This window comes from Adelges cooleyi, unplaced genomic scaffold (genome assembly GCF_023614345.1).
Source record: "Adelges cooleyi isolate 19-005CV unplaced genomic scaffold, UGA_ACOO_1.1 ACOO_flye_CR_arks_rails_tigmint_CR_PRNA_9, whole genome shotgun sequence".
NCBI classification, from domain to species: domain Eukaryota; kingdom Metazoa; phylum Arthropoda; class Insecta; order Hemiptera; family Adelgidae; genus Adelges; species Adelges cooleyi.
Window position 1 is genome coordinate 7,317,542 of NW_026096579.1, and position 15,475 is coordinate 7,333,016.

The 15,475-nt window shown below is 29.4% G+C and overlaps 1 protein-coding gene across 1 annotated transcript; it reads right to left on the reverse strand.

Moving 5' to 3' along the window:
* Window positions 1-320: 320 nt before the first annotated feature.
* Window positions 321-8,568, reverse strand: LOC126846202 (uncharacterized). The gene is made up of 6 exons (XM_050585450.1): window positions 8,538-8,568; window positions 8,254-8,311; window positions 8,048-8,147; window positions 970-1,086; window positions 749-907; window positions 321-516 (listed from the first exon to the last, which is right to left on the reverse strand). The coding sequence occupies exons 1-6, from the start codon at window positions 8,566-8,568 to the stop codon at window positions 451-453; spliced, it is 531 nt and encodes a 176-aa protein (XP_050441407.1). The 3' UTR covers window positions 321-450.
* Between the last annotated feature and the right edge of the window lie 6,907 nt (window positions 8,569-15,475).

Here is a 15,475-nt window from a genome sequence, read left to right on the forward strand (position 1 = left end):
AAAATAAAAATAAAATAACATTATTTTTAACTCTATATTAAATTTATACATTATCAAAAAAAATTAGTCTCGACAAATACCTTTCGAGTTCTGTATCGAATCTTATAACAGAATGAGTTAGTGTTAAATTAAATGTATGTGTAAGAAAATATTCCACTCATACAGTTGACATACTATAACATAAATTCCAAATTTGCACACCAAAATATGCTTTTAAAATCTCAATATTATTGCACATTTTATTGGTTATAACGCCATACAGCAAATAAATATATTAGTAGAAAGTAACAACTATGTTTCAATCATATTTCCTTAAATATATTAACTGATTAAAACATTTATAACGTGATTTTTGTTTTATAACTAAAATTATGTGATTTCCAAACACCTAGCTGTGTATTTGTGATTTGTTTTTATCAGCCGATCTTCGATTTCAAAAACGCACGTTTGTTAATCCGTATTCGATAACTTCATGTTCACCATAATATTTGCTACTGAATATGATGTTTGTAAAACCTGGACAACATATTTTATTAAAAATGAAATTAATGCTTCAAAATAATGTTTTTGTATGTATCCATATAAAAAGAGTTAGCAGAAAACATACTTCAACGTAAGTATAATGTCTTGTGTCAACTGTTAATTTATTCGCCTATTAACGAGATTAAAAGTGGTTTTTTAAAAACCAATTTAGAAAAACGTCACCGATGTATGCTTTTGAATAATACAATATTCTCGTAAAACTTACACTCAAAAATAACTTTAAATCGATTACTTTTGTAGGTGTAGCTCTAATTTTCAACTGATTCGCATTGTTCATCGCCATCGCTAACAGCAGTAATTTTCTAAATCGCATATCCATTGCCGTCCAGTTACAACTGTATAATCCAAAGTTTAAACCATCTCTCTAAAACCAGAGAAATATTTTTATTCACAATAGACACCTTTATATCATTTAACCTGAATTACCGCCTCGTTCATAAGGTCCGAAAAGTATAGGTAATTGAATAACTGTCCAGCGGCGCAGATGTATGATACAATGAATTGCAATAGGCCAATATAATTAAGAGGATAAGTTACAAATATCTGAAGAAATAAGAAAATTTGTTTAAAATTAAACAGCTAACTTGCATTAACCAAACTAAGCCCAACGATATAGAACTTTTCTTAAAAATGTCTAACTTAACGAGGATTTCTTCATAAAAACTAATAGATTTACCAGGATAAAGTACAAATTTTTGAAATAAGAACATTTTTATTAATAACAATTTTAACGAGTTATTTTCTTAAAAGTTAAATTATTCCAAAAATATCATTTACAATTTTAACCTATAAAATGAATTATAATAAACAATGTGAACTGCACAAAAAATAATATTTTCAAAAACAAAAACTTGTTTTTTCCCACCATATGTTGTAGGGAATAAAATTGACATTGAAAACATGTTTTATTGCGGTTAGTACCAGTGGCGTACCCAGGATTTTTCAATGGAAGGGGGCTACCTTAATAAATAAGCTGTCATTAAAAATTCTTATAGGAATATAATATAATATTATTATGATTCTATACTTTTACATCATATTAGTTTTCAAATTTTTCTTTGTTACATAACAGTACAATTCTTTTGGGTATATTATTACTTGGTCCAGTCATCTAGTTTCATTCTTGTCGGTGTCTTTTTGGAAAATTATTTGATTATATTATCCTCATTTAGTAGTTCATTTTTAACACGCTTATATTAGCTTCACTTGTATGTATTTAATATGTATATATGTTTGTTTGTATGTAACTATGTAATTTGTTTGTATGTTTGTATGTAACTATGTAACCAAAAGAGATAGGCAACCGAACGTACATGCGTGTATTCATTGTTGTTTACCTGAAGTTTTCAAGTAATAGAGACACGTATGTACTAGAATTAAAAAAACACGATTTTAAAGCACATCGAACTAAAAAGTGGAAAATAAATATAGTTTTAAAAAAACTAAAAAACACGCTTAAATAGTAAAATAAACTAAAAAGTAGAAAATAATTTTCAATATAGAAATTAATTAATAAAAAATAAGTAGTATTATTATGAAAAAAGCGTGGGGTGCTACATATATCAATTCTTGAAAAGCGCCCCACACTTTTTTCACAATTGATTTCTATATTGAAAACTATTTTCTACTTTTTAGTTTATTTTACTATTTAAGCGTGTTTTTTAGTTTTTTTAAACTATATTTTTGTTGATATTGGCCAAAGCCAATCTATTTAGTCAATTAGTGCAAAAATCATCTAACGCCACCTATCATACAAGTAGCAATTTACTTTACTAGCCTACTAGTATAGTAATGAAATATATTAACCAATAAATTCATGGCAAAGTAAAATTTTTTACGGTACACGGGACCGTTGTATTGGAACCCGGCTTAGTAGTTTATAATTTATTTATACTAGCACACAGCCAATGGGGGTCTGAAGCCCCCTTAGCCCCCCCCCCCCTGATTACGCCTTTGGTTAGTACTACGGATCAGGACTTTTTTATTGTATTAATAAGGCAAACAAACTAATATAGATATTGGTCAAAAATCTAAAATTAATTGATAATAAAATGATAAAATACCAATCCGATGTTGTAAGCACATGTTATGAGTGAGCCAGAATAACAACTAACATGTAATAATGCACTGAAACGAACAACGGAACAGAATTCTCTCATGTGCCTAAAAACATAGTAAACAAAATACATATAGACTGGAATATATTTAAAATATATATTAACATTATTTTTAGGCAAGTGGTAGATAGTAAAATTAAGCTTACAAATGCACTTTTTGGCTACATGAAATCGTTGTTTTCAATTCCTTAAACATTTCGTCACCTTCACAAACAATATGACATACAAGGTATATTAAATTTAAAGCGACAATAGAACCCTAATTATAGTTTAGTTTTTGTTAATAGACATTAAACTCTCTAAAAAAAAGTTACAAACCGTAACAAAGAGAATTCATTACCGTATATAATATTATAAATATTTATCATTTTCATTACTTACTTGTTTCGTTACCACCGTGTCCAAATTTCAACAAATCTGATATTATAATTTTATAATAGGTAGTTGTTGACAAACATAGTAAGAAATAGAATCCATCAAAAATAAAGCAGTAGAATGTAAGAAAAACTATGAAAGAGGCTTCAATTATATAAATTAAATAAAAATATCTGTTGTAGGATTGGTCAGTTATCGGATAATAAAAATTAATGACATTTATGGCTGTTGAACTACTCAAATCGTTGTTAGCTATCGTATAATTATAAAGAAGTGGAAAAACAATCCATGAACATCCGGTAAAGCAAATCAGAATCCAATAATCAAATATAAATGTTTTTTGTTTTTTAAATCTTATAATATTTTCTTTATCCAATCGATCTTGCTGAATCAACAAAAAAACAGTACATGTGGTATCAAATAAGTTCAAAATGTTGTTAGCCTTTCTAAATACTGTAACACTTTTTTGTATACATATAACACTTGCAATATAAATCGTTACTATTTGACTTAACCTGTAATTGTCGATATTATGATTATTTGTATATTTGTAAAAGAGACCAACAATACTGAACAAAAGTATTATAACTGAGTATATGACTAATATGAAATTTATTTTTGGCCATTGTTTAATAGTCCACACAACTGAAGAAAACCGTTTTAGGAACCCATCATTTAACAAATCAATCATGTTTTTTTTTGCCTGAAATAAAAACATTGCAACATTATTGTATAATTTAGTGAATTTAGTGATGAGTAATTTCATGCTTAAACCGAACCCATTAAATAAAATTTTTTTTTTTAATTAACTGGATTCAGTTATACATTAGTGTTATTTTTTGTTATTCAATAATAAAAAGTAATATTTGATTTATTAAGAAAATATGGTTTTAAAAGAGTAAAATGTATTCCTTTTTTCAATAACACTGAAGTTTAAAATTAATAAGTGAGTGCACTATAAAACCCATTATAGTTAAAGAGAGAAACAGTGACTTACATGGCTTATTTTTTAATTTCTTTTTTAACAAAATATTATTTGTGTTATAATTTTGAAATACTAAAATGCGTGCATACCAATTATATTCTTGTGAATATGATTTAGTATGATTCCATGTTATATTTTGTTGTATAAATGTTTAAATAATAATTCTTAAAATTTATACGGTGGGCGGGCTTATAAAAATTATAAAAAGGACTAGTTTATTATAATCGTAATAATATTAATTACAACCTAATCACATACTATTCTTGAAAATTGAGACAGTAAAAATATAATAAATAAACAGCTAACTTTTTTGATTTATAAATCTTTCCCAGTACAAATATCAAACGACCAAGCAATAATCTCAACATAAATAATTGCTAATAAATACATTACAATTAATTGATACCTACAGTTTTTATATTAAATGTGATGTTCAACTGACAACTGAAAGTGCGGAACGCTCGTTCACCTTCGCCTGGTTGAGTTCTTACAATGCGCCAATCCTAGTGACTTAGTCCTATTTCCTTAATATTGATCATGATGTATATTACATAACTAGTATTTTATTTATATATACAAACCCGACTACAAATGCATTGAAATACGTTTAAATAATTTAAAAATAATCAAAGTAAAGCCTTGAAATAAATACACCTAAAGAGAATGCATTTAATGCATTCTCTTTGAAATGTCATTGTTTCTAGGAAAATGACCTATATAATTTACGCGCACGGTGACTTCTATAATTATTATCAGTTGTAGTCTGTTAAAAATTAATAGTAAAAGAGTTTACATATCGATTATAAAGTGTATCGCCTGCTAATTTCTTTCGAAGGACAACTCACACAAGTATACTCCAACGTGTCTTTTAAACTTTTTACATGACCTACACTAATATATTATATATTCTTTTGGGAAATATAAATGGAATTTTTAAGTGTTCTTTCTGCACGAATTTTTAGGTTTATTGTATTTTTTACCTACTTATTTGGCTAAGGTGCACGGAATACATGGTATTATGATTTTGTAGAATATCGTCTGCAGTGAGCAGAAACCACACTAAAAATGAATAGAACTCATAAAAGTATAACTCTAAACCCCATTCTCATCAACTTATTATATAATTTACCGTACTAAGTTAATAATACTAGTTAACTGACGTGAATACAAGGGACCCTCTATTTAAATGAATATTCAGAAACTGTTGATAACACTGATAAATTAGGTATGTATCAATTTCAAGAATTTTAGAGTTATTGTTTAAGCTTTTTATTTATAAGCTTTATTTTGCCACAGAACTATGATTTTATAAATAGGAATTATTAGAAACTAATAGTTTATTACAAGAAATGTAAGAGTTAGAGATTCGTCTTAAATTAAACTTTCTGAAAATTGTTGGTCACGTTGTTCTCAATGGCCTAGGGCTTAATAATGACTAAATCTAATTCCTAATTCGGTTTAAAGTTATATGTGAAGTTACCCAGCGAATCACATTCCACCTCATATCCTTACTTTTATTCTTAATTAAATAAATTTAATTGGTTATCGACCAGTCTAAATTGTCAGTAAACTATTCTTAATTTAAAAATCCATATAAATATATATGTTACTAGGTATTCAAGTTACAAGTGCCTTTATTATAAAAGTACTTATTATGATAACATGTTTTCTCCTTTAAACAAATAATAATAGGTACTTAAAATTTTAAGAAGAATGCAATATAAATTATTTATTGCTTAATGCCTTAATTGAACAATACACCTAAGTTCCGCATCGAAGCTAAGATAACCAAGGTCAATTATTACACAAGTATAATCTGAACTGTCGTTTAAATATTTTAAATGACCTACACTAATATATTATGAATTAATTTGGGAAATTCTGAGGCAATTTTTTATTGCTCCTTCGCGATTCCTTCCTAAATTTGGAGCACCTTAACTTTGCAATAGCTTTATATAAAATTAAAGCAGTTTTGACATTTCGTGGATAGTAATAAATGTTCTGTAATACAATATTAAGTGAAAGAAATTCAGAGAAACCACGTTAAACGAATAAATCAAACATTCTACATGGTCTTTGTTTTATCTTTAATATAGTAGATTTTGTATGTATCTAATAACATTGTAGTTTAAAGTTTAATAATTAACGAAAAAGGGAAAATTGTTATTTTTTACTAAAATAACTGCCGTAGTATGTATAATGTATTAAATGTACGGATTGGCCAACATCGGCAAACAATATTATTACATAACTACTACTCTAGTCGAAATAATTTGTCGTATTACCAAGTTGTGTCACTCTATTGTTGGTATTGTGTTTGAACGGAAAAATTAAAGTATTTACAAAAAATGTATACATTTTTCTAAAATAATAAAAAGTATTTCAAATACGGGTCAAACCTAATTATGCAATTCAAAATAACATTATTTTTAACTCTATATTAAATTTATACATTATCAAAAAAAAATTAGTCTCGACAAATACCTTTCGAGTTCTGTATCGAATCTTATAACAGAATGAGTTAGTGTTAAATTAAATGTATGTATAAGAAAATATTCCACTCATACAGTTGACATACTATAACATAAATTCCAAATTTGCACACCAAAATATGCTTTCAAAATCTCAATATTATTGCACATTTTATTGGTTATAACGCCATACAGCAAATACATATATTAATAGAAAGTAACAACTATGTTTCAATCATATTTCCTTAAATATATTAACTGATTAAAACATTTATAACGTGATTTTTGTTTTATAACTAAAATTATGTGATTTCCAAACACCTAGCTGTGTATTTGTGATTTGTTTTTATCAGCCGATCTTCGATTTCAAAAACGCACGTTTGTTAATCCGTATTCGATAACTTCATGTTCACCATAATATTTGCTACTGAATATGATGTTTGTAAAACCTGGACAACATATTTTATTAAAAATGAAATTAATGCTTCAAAATAATGTTTTTGTATGTATCCATATAAAAAGAGTTAGCAGAAAAAATACTTCAACGTAAGTATAATGTCTTGTGTCAACTGTTAATTTATTCGCCTATTAACGAGATTAAAAGTGGTTTTTTAAAAACCAATTTAGAAAAACGTCACCGATGTATGCTTTTGAATAATACAATATTCTCGTAAAACTTACACTCAAAAATAACTTTAAATCGATTACTTTTGTAGGTGTAGCTCTAATTTTCAACTGATTCGCATTGTTCATCGCCATCGCTAACAGCAGTAATTTTCTAAATCGCATATCCATTGCCGTCCAGTTACAACTGTATAATCCAAAGTTTAAACCATCTCTCTAAAACCAGAGAAATATTTGTATTCACAATAGACACCTTTATATCATTTAACCTGAATTACCGCCTCGTTCATAAGGTCCGAAAAATATAGGTAATTGAATAGCTGTCCAGCGACGCAGATGTATGATACAATGAATTGCAATAGGCCAATATAATTAAGAGGATAAGTTACAAATATCTGAAGAAATAAGAAAATTTGTGTAAAATTAAACAGCTAACTTGCATTAACCAAACTAAGCCCAACGATATAGAACTTTTCTTAAAAATGTCTAACTTAACGAGGATTTCTTCATAAAAACTAATAGATTTACCAGGATAAAGTACAAATTTTTGAAATAAGAACATTTTTATTAATAACAATTTTAACGAGTTATTTTCTTAAAAGTTAAATTATTCCAAAAATATCATTTACAATTTTAACCTATAAAATGAATTATAATAAACAATGTGAACTGCACAAAAAATAATATTTTCAAAAAAAAAACTTGTTTTTTCCTATCAATCGTTGTGGGGAATGAAATTGACATGATCGATAAAGTCAATACTATTTATGAACAAGAATCAATTGTGTCTATTCATTGTTTTTTATTGACATTTAAAACATATTTTATTGCGGTTAGTACTACGGATTGGGACTTTTTTATTACATTAAAAAGCTACACGAAAGGCAATATAGATATTGGTGAAAATTCTGAAATTAGTTATAATAAAATACCATGGCGATGTTATAAACAATTGTTATGAGTGAGCCAGAATAACAACCAACATGTAATAATGCACTGAAACGAACTATGGAACAGAATTCTCTCATATGCCTACAAAAAATATTATACAAAATAAATTTATATAGACTGAAATATTGTATTAAAAATATATATTAACACTATTGTTAAACAAAACCCCATATAGATTTAAGCTTACAAATGCACTTTTTGGCAGCGAGAAATTGTAGTATTCAATTCCTCATAAATTCCGTCACCTATACCAACAATAAAATATAAAATTTAAATTAAATTTTAAGCCACAAAAGTACACAAATTATAGTTTAGTTGTTAGTTCATAAACTATATAGCTTGATAATGTGTTATTTGTTATTTTGTTATAGTGATAAATCGCTGTAGCAATTATAAATAAAAGGTAGCAATATATTTGCATAATTCTTTACCGTATAATACTTTTGATATTTATACATTTCTATCACTTACTTGTCTCGTTACTGTCTTGTCCAATTTTCATTAAACCTGACGTTATAATTTTATAGTGCGTAGTTATCGCCAAACAGAGTGAGAAAACAAATACATCAAAAATGAAAGTGTAGAATGTCAACAAAACGACTAACGAGGCTTCAATTATATGAATAAAATAAAAATATCTGCTATAGGATTGGTCAGAAATTGGATAGTAAAAATTGATTACGTTTATGATTTTCAAGCTGTTCAAATCGTTGTAAGACATTGTATACTTATAAAGAATTGGGAAAACTATCCATAAAAATACGGTAAAACAAATCAGAATCCAATAACAAAAAAAAACAGCACTTAGTTTTTTGAATCTTAAAATATTTTCATTGTCCAATTGATCTTGCTGAATCAACAAAGAATCAGTACTCGAGATATTTAATATTGTTAAAATATTATTAGCCTTTCTGACTATTGTAACATATTTTTCTATACATACAACACTGATAATATAAACCGTTACTATTTGACTCAATCTGTAACTGTCAGAGATTGGATTATTTTCATAATTGTAAGAGATACCAACAATACTGAACAAAAGTATTATGACCGAGTATAAGACTAAAATAAAATTCATCTTTGGCCATTGTTTAACAATCCACACAACTGAACAAAACCGTTTTAAGAACCCATTGTCAATCAAAGCTTCCTTTTTACCACTCAACAAATCAACCATGTTTTTTGTGTCTGAAAAAAACCATATAGTATCATTATTGTACAATTTAGTAATAAGAAATTTCATATTTTAACCGAACACATAATATTTAATTATTAGTATAAAATTACTGCAACCAGTTTTACATTTTAGTGTTATTTTTTTTTTCAATAAAAAAAAATTATATTTTATTAATAAAAGTAAACATTGATATGCATTTGTTTTGAGTAAAATGTACTCTATTTAAAAAATATTGAAGTAAAAAAATATTAAAATACAACTGCGCTATAAAATCTATTATGAATAGATTGGAATTGCCCATTTTTCAATTTTATTATTAACATTTTATAAACATTTTAAAGACCTACACTAAATAATATATATATATATATGGACTTGATTCAACAGTAAATCTAAGGAAATTTTGTATTGTTTTTTTCTACACGATATTCAACTCATAAGAGTAGTTGTATAATTTGTTAAGTAACTTCGGAACATATATTTCAAAAAAATTATAATTTCTGGTTGACTTGTGTTTGTTTTCTTCTCGCATTTCATAAATATAGGGTGGAGACGCCATCTACGGTAAATACATCTTCTATGTTTGAAGCTAATACTAGTGAGCTGACATGAATCAGCGCTCAGACGAACGGTTTGTAACCATTTAACAAAATAAATAAATATCCAAAACAAATGACGAAATTATCAAATGCAGGTTAGATTGGAGTTATCGGTTTGATATTATCTGATTTATGGCCTGTTGTTAGCTGATTGCACATGGTGCGATGCATTGTGAGTGTGTTGTGTATTAATTAAAATTTATGAATACGCTTACCTATGAGGGGTTACAGCTTTACGGTGTAAAATGTATTTTACTCGGTGTTGGTAGATTGAAGTGTTGTCTTTTAATAATTGATATAAAATTCAAATTATACAGTTGTATTTCTTAGAAATTAAGTTTTAAAAACTACGAGCGTGATAAAAAAACATGTTTACACTTTGACAGGTGAAGGCTGTTCTACCGGTATTGGACAATATTTTCGATATTTATATACATAAAACAAACTTCCCCTAAAAGAACTTTTAATTACCGTTTCGGAGCGTAAAACAAACAAGGCACTGCAACTTGGAAGGACACGAAGAACTTTTTCAGAGAACTTAACTGATGGCAGGTAAAGTGATCAATACCGATCGGCCTTTGACAGGTGCCGTTAATTTTTCTCTTTTTAACGCTAGTTGGTTTTTAATAACTTCTGGGTTAGTAACTGCTCCAGTAGTATAATACTTATTTGGTTTATAATATTAATATTAATGTAATTTATCAAAACATTACATTCTAATTTTTTTATTTTTGTTCATAATTCATGAAATACAAAACTGGGCGGTTCATTTTTTGCTCCAGTAGTATAATACTTATTTGGTTTAAATTATTAATATTAATGTAATTTATCAAAACGTTACATTCTAATTTATTATTTTTGTTCATAATTCATAAAATACAAAACTGGGCGGTTCATTTTTTGTATAGAACGCATGTTTATTTTATTACCTTTGACGTTCATCGGTTGTATTTATAATCAAACCCAATGTTTTTTTTGTTGAGACACGAAAAAGTAAAATATGGCATTCTCAAAAACTCACGGTACCAAGTTTTATTTCAATTATAGATAAGCATATGTTCCATGTTTTATAATTTTAGCCGTTAGACTTTAAGTAGACTGTTATTTTGGTTAATCAATATTAGCGGTTTACACTTTACAAATAATATTCTGTTTTCAATACACTTGTGTTGTGTGTGTACACCGCAGCATGGCGTCTACATTTTACATACACTTGCCGAGCTTTGAGAATCCGTTGTTTAATGCCTAAAATATCGTCCTATAGAATCTTCAAATCCCGACTAGTCGTCAAAGAAAAAAAATCAATAACAAAAAAACCGTTTGCGAAACGTCGAGTTATCAGTATATATAAAAATATATACTGATAACTCGACGTTTCCATAATTAATGATGTTCACGTTGACATTCAGCGCATATGTTACATATGGGCAAACAATTTTGTGTGTTTTGTTATATAATGTACTCAACCCTTCTATGTTTCGGTACAGACTACATTCGAGTAGTAGACGTTTTCAGCGGAATTTCAAATATTTTTCTTCTTCTTCTGCCGTTTGCCCGATCCATAGGCCAAGACTCGCCGAAACTGTGCCAAAACTGTGTTCAAATTTGAAATTTGAAATCCAAACCCAATGTTGCAATGCGCGACAATTGCAACCGTACATTTGATAGTTACAATTTTACCGGCGTTTGTAATGCGGGTCAACCCGTCGCCTCCGCCGCCGACAGCGCTACAGGACATGTTGGTCCAAGGTGTTTACAGAGAACACTTATGGAAGAACGCGTGGTTCAAATACATCACCCACGACGAAGGTGTGGTGGCAACCTGGCTTAAACTATGGCGATGAATTAAACCGGCACACCCTCGACTTGTTCAGCTTTTTGATGTCCAATTGTCAACCGGATTTCGAACCGGTAATTTTGGAGCAAATGATGAACGAACGAGATGCGCTAGATCCTGCCAGTTACGACTACCAGTTTTATGTAAAAAAAAAATGCAGTTCCAAGTCCAATATATAAGTGATCATTTGACCAACCTGGGTTTCCGTTTTGACTTGGTAATGTGGCAAACTACCTATAGTGTCTAAGTAAGCTCCACGGTTAGCTATCAAAGCAGTATGTTTTCTCTAGCAGTTCAATCATACAAAAGCAAAGATATTGCACGTTGATTATTTACATAGAATTAGTTACCGGATTTAAAAAAATTTAATAATGCTTATTTCATTATGCCACGTAAACTATGTTAAAAATTAAGGTGATTTATAAAACGCATTTTCGTTTGTTTTTTAATTAAATATGATCTCAATGATTTAATAAAACATCCTCTAATAATAGCCACAACTGTGTTGAACTGTGCTCGTCGCCATTGACGAATTATTGTTTTTCCTTGGGTTTTGAGTTTTGACAGTAGTAATAGATTTGTTATCTATTGACCGTACGCATATAGGTAAAAACATTTGTCCTAATTAATCTATACACATGCTAAAAAAAATTACTTGTATAAACTACAAGTTATGAACAAATATATTGTAAAATATTTACCCACGAATGAACATGTGTTGTAAGCGTTAAATGATTAATAGCATAAAAAATTTAAAGAAATTAAATATCGTGTACGTTATGAAAAAACATGATTTAAGTTTTAAAATAAAAAAATACTAAATGAAAATAAATTATTAAAAATATAATTTTTTTTAATTTAAAAAAATGTACACTTGTATAAGCAAATATTTCACTCTTTTTTTTATTTATTTATTATACAATACCAGACACGCTCAATTATTGTTATTTTGGTTTTACAATTTTACGGCAGATATCTCCGAAAAGAACGCAATGGATTAGATGAATTTGTTATTATAAAAGTCATATAACACAGCTTCTAATATTTTGGTAACTCCATTACAGTAACTTTTTATTATACTACCTACTACCTTCGTCGGTCAAATTGTGGAGAAGCTGCACAGTGTTTTTGTTCAAAAAGTTTGGAACGCCTTGATTTACAGAGCCGCTTTTGATTTTTCTTAAATTTTGACTTTTAATTGTTATTAGTTGAAACTTAACGAACATTTTAAGCCAAAATCTAAAGTTTAACCTTGTGTAGTTTGCACATGCGCACTATCAACTTTTAAAATTCAAATAGGAATCAGAGATATTCTGTTAATATTTTTTATACTCACCTGTTCAAAAGTTATACCTTTTTAAAGTTCAAATTAGTGCACTATTAAGAATCATTTATAGCTATATTAGAGAGAAATAGTTTGGTGTCGTTTTGAAAAAAGTATAATATATTACCTGAACTATTATTTTAAAGAAAAAAATATACTATAAAAATGAATTAATTGCCTAAATTATTATTTAACAATTTGTTAGAAAAAATACTAATTGTATTTTTTTTTAGAGACGCTATAAATTATAACGAAGCATCACATTGCTAGTGTGTATCATAACGTGTATAGGGAAGATATTATACGGTTTCAAACTTTACTTATAGGATTTTTGTACATGTAATAAATAATAATGATCGGCGACTGCCGTTATACAACACACATAACCTACTTGTGGTAAAGAACGGTTCCAAACTTATTCTACACTATTTGTACAGGTAATAATGACCGACAACCGCAAACCAATGCGTCATTTGTCTGCAATCACTATCAATAATTATAAATATTATCATCATGTAGCTTAATCGGCCACGCCACACCGCCCATTTTTAAGGAGTAAAGTATAGGCAATTTTTTACAAAATTTTAACTTAAAGGTTAAACTGTGATGTGTAACCATGAGTTCAGTAGTTAGGACTCTTTTTTAGTAGTTAAATTATTTTTCGGACTATCACAGCATCATTGACAGCGATTTAACAACAATTTTTTGTTGAATTGAGTTTTAGCCTCTTAAAGCTCAACGCTGACATCACGAGATGGTTTCTTGACGAACGAGCCTTACCCACTCGGATAACTCCACCTACTAATATAATAATACAGCTGCCAAATAGTTTGGTGGGATGTTATCAAAATGACGTTATCACACGTTACATTTTTTTGTTAAATTATACCGTAATGTTGTTTATAAGGAACTATTGAGTAAACATAAAAGTAAAATTAATGACGGGATTTTGTTGTCTAAGATATTGTATAACACAGTATTGAAATACCAAATAAATGCATAAATAAAAATAGGAAACTTAAGTAGGTAATTGTTCAATAACAGTTCATATCCTATGCTTATCGCCATAAAACTAAAAATACAACTTTAAGCTTTTTGAATATTTCTACCATTATTCAGAGCTTTCCGAGTCCGACATTTTCCGTCCCCTCTCTCGTGCCGGCTTTAATTTCAATATTATTATTATTATTTTTTAACCAATATTTCGTTTATAAATAATAGTATGTTTTCAATACACACGAAGTGTTGCGCGAATAAAACACCGTACGGCGTCTAAATTTTGCATTGACACGTGCCGAGCTTTGAGAATCCGTTATAAAATGTCGAAAACATCGTGCAATCGAATTTTTTGGATGCGAACTAGTTATTAAAAAAAAATAAAATTCAATAACAAAAGACCGTTTAACTGTTATGACTCAAACGACATGGATGTTAATAACGTCCACGTTGACATTTAGCGTGTGTTACATGCAGGCAGACACACAATTTTGTTTGTTTTGCTATATGCACACAACCAAAGCGCTCTACGTTTCGGCGGTGTAGATTACACACACAAGTAGTAGAGACATTTTCAACGGAATTTGCAAAATATCTTGTATCCCTCTAACCGGTTAAAATGCACAACTATTGCAAAGCACGTGTAATAATTTCATTTTTATTGGCGTTTGTCATCTCAAACGTAGAAAATGTATCGGAAGTCGACTCGTCGTCTACGCCACCGTCTTCGCCCCCGTCTCGGCCGCCGTCGCCGCAACAAGGACAGATCGCCTTAGCCGCCGGCGTTTACAATGACAACTTATGGCAGAACACGTGGTTTACAAGCATCGTCGATGAACAAGACCGCGTGCTAATGGTCGTGCGTAGTTTGATGGTACCACGGGCTGGCGTCGATGTAAGGAAGAAGATACGACTGATTCCTACGATGATGGGATGCCATTACGGGGTAAGATTCAATTGGTTTCTCTCGTTGGCCGTTACTGTTATCGGCGAGTGTAATGTATTGTCGCAACAGCTACACGACCACACCAGCGACTGTTGGGACCAACTAAGAAACGTTCTCCAAACAGGTTCGGTTACCGCGTTAAAGGTGATGACCTCGTTGGCGTCCGTCCAAACTATTGCAAACGTCAACGTTGGTTCGGGTGCGTTGTACCCAATAATGTCGGCTATCAACAATTACCTCAGACAGTGTAGCACAGTGGACAATTTTGCCGGAACACAATATGGATTAACATACGGCGAACAGTTAAACAGCCACACAATTGCCTTGTTCAGATATTTGTTCGCCAATTGTCATCCGGATTTCCAACCGGTCCTTTTAGAGCAAATAATGAGCGAACGGTGTGTACGAGCTCCCAACAGTTTGGACTATGAATATTATCTAGAAAAAATGAGGTTCCACGTCCAGTTCGTAAGCAATCATTTGACCAGCCTGGGTTTCAATTAGAACTCTCCATTGAACCGAATCTA

What these genes read in the sequence shown, in the direction of transcription:
- LOC126846202 (XM_050585450.1), bottom strand. Translation starts at nt 8,568, where the DNA reads ATGAAAATTGGACAAGACAGTAACGAGACAA. An exon ending in ACAAGACAGTAACGAGACAA is followed by an intron (nt 8,312 to 8,537) that starts GTAAGTGATAGA and finishes TTGTTGGTATAG; the next exon opens with GTGACGGAATTTATGAGGAA. An exon ending in CGCTGCCAAAAAGTGCATTT is followed by an intron (nt 8,148 to 8,253) that starts GTAAGCTTAAAT and finishes TATTTTTTGTAG; the next exon opens with GCATATGAGAGAATTCTGTT.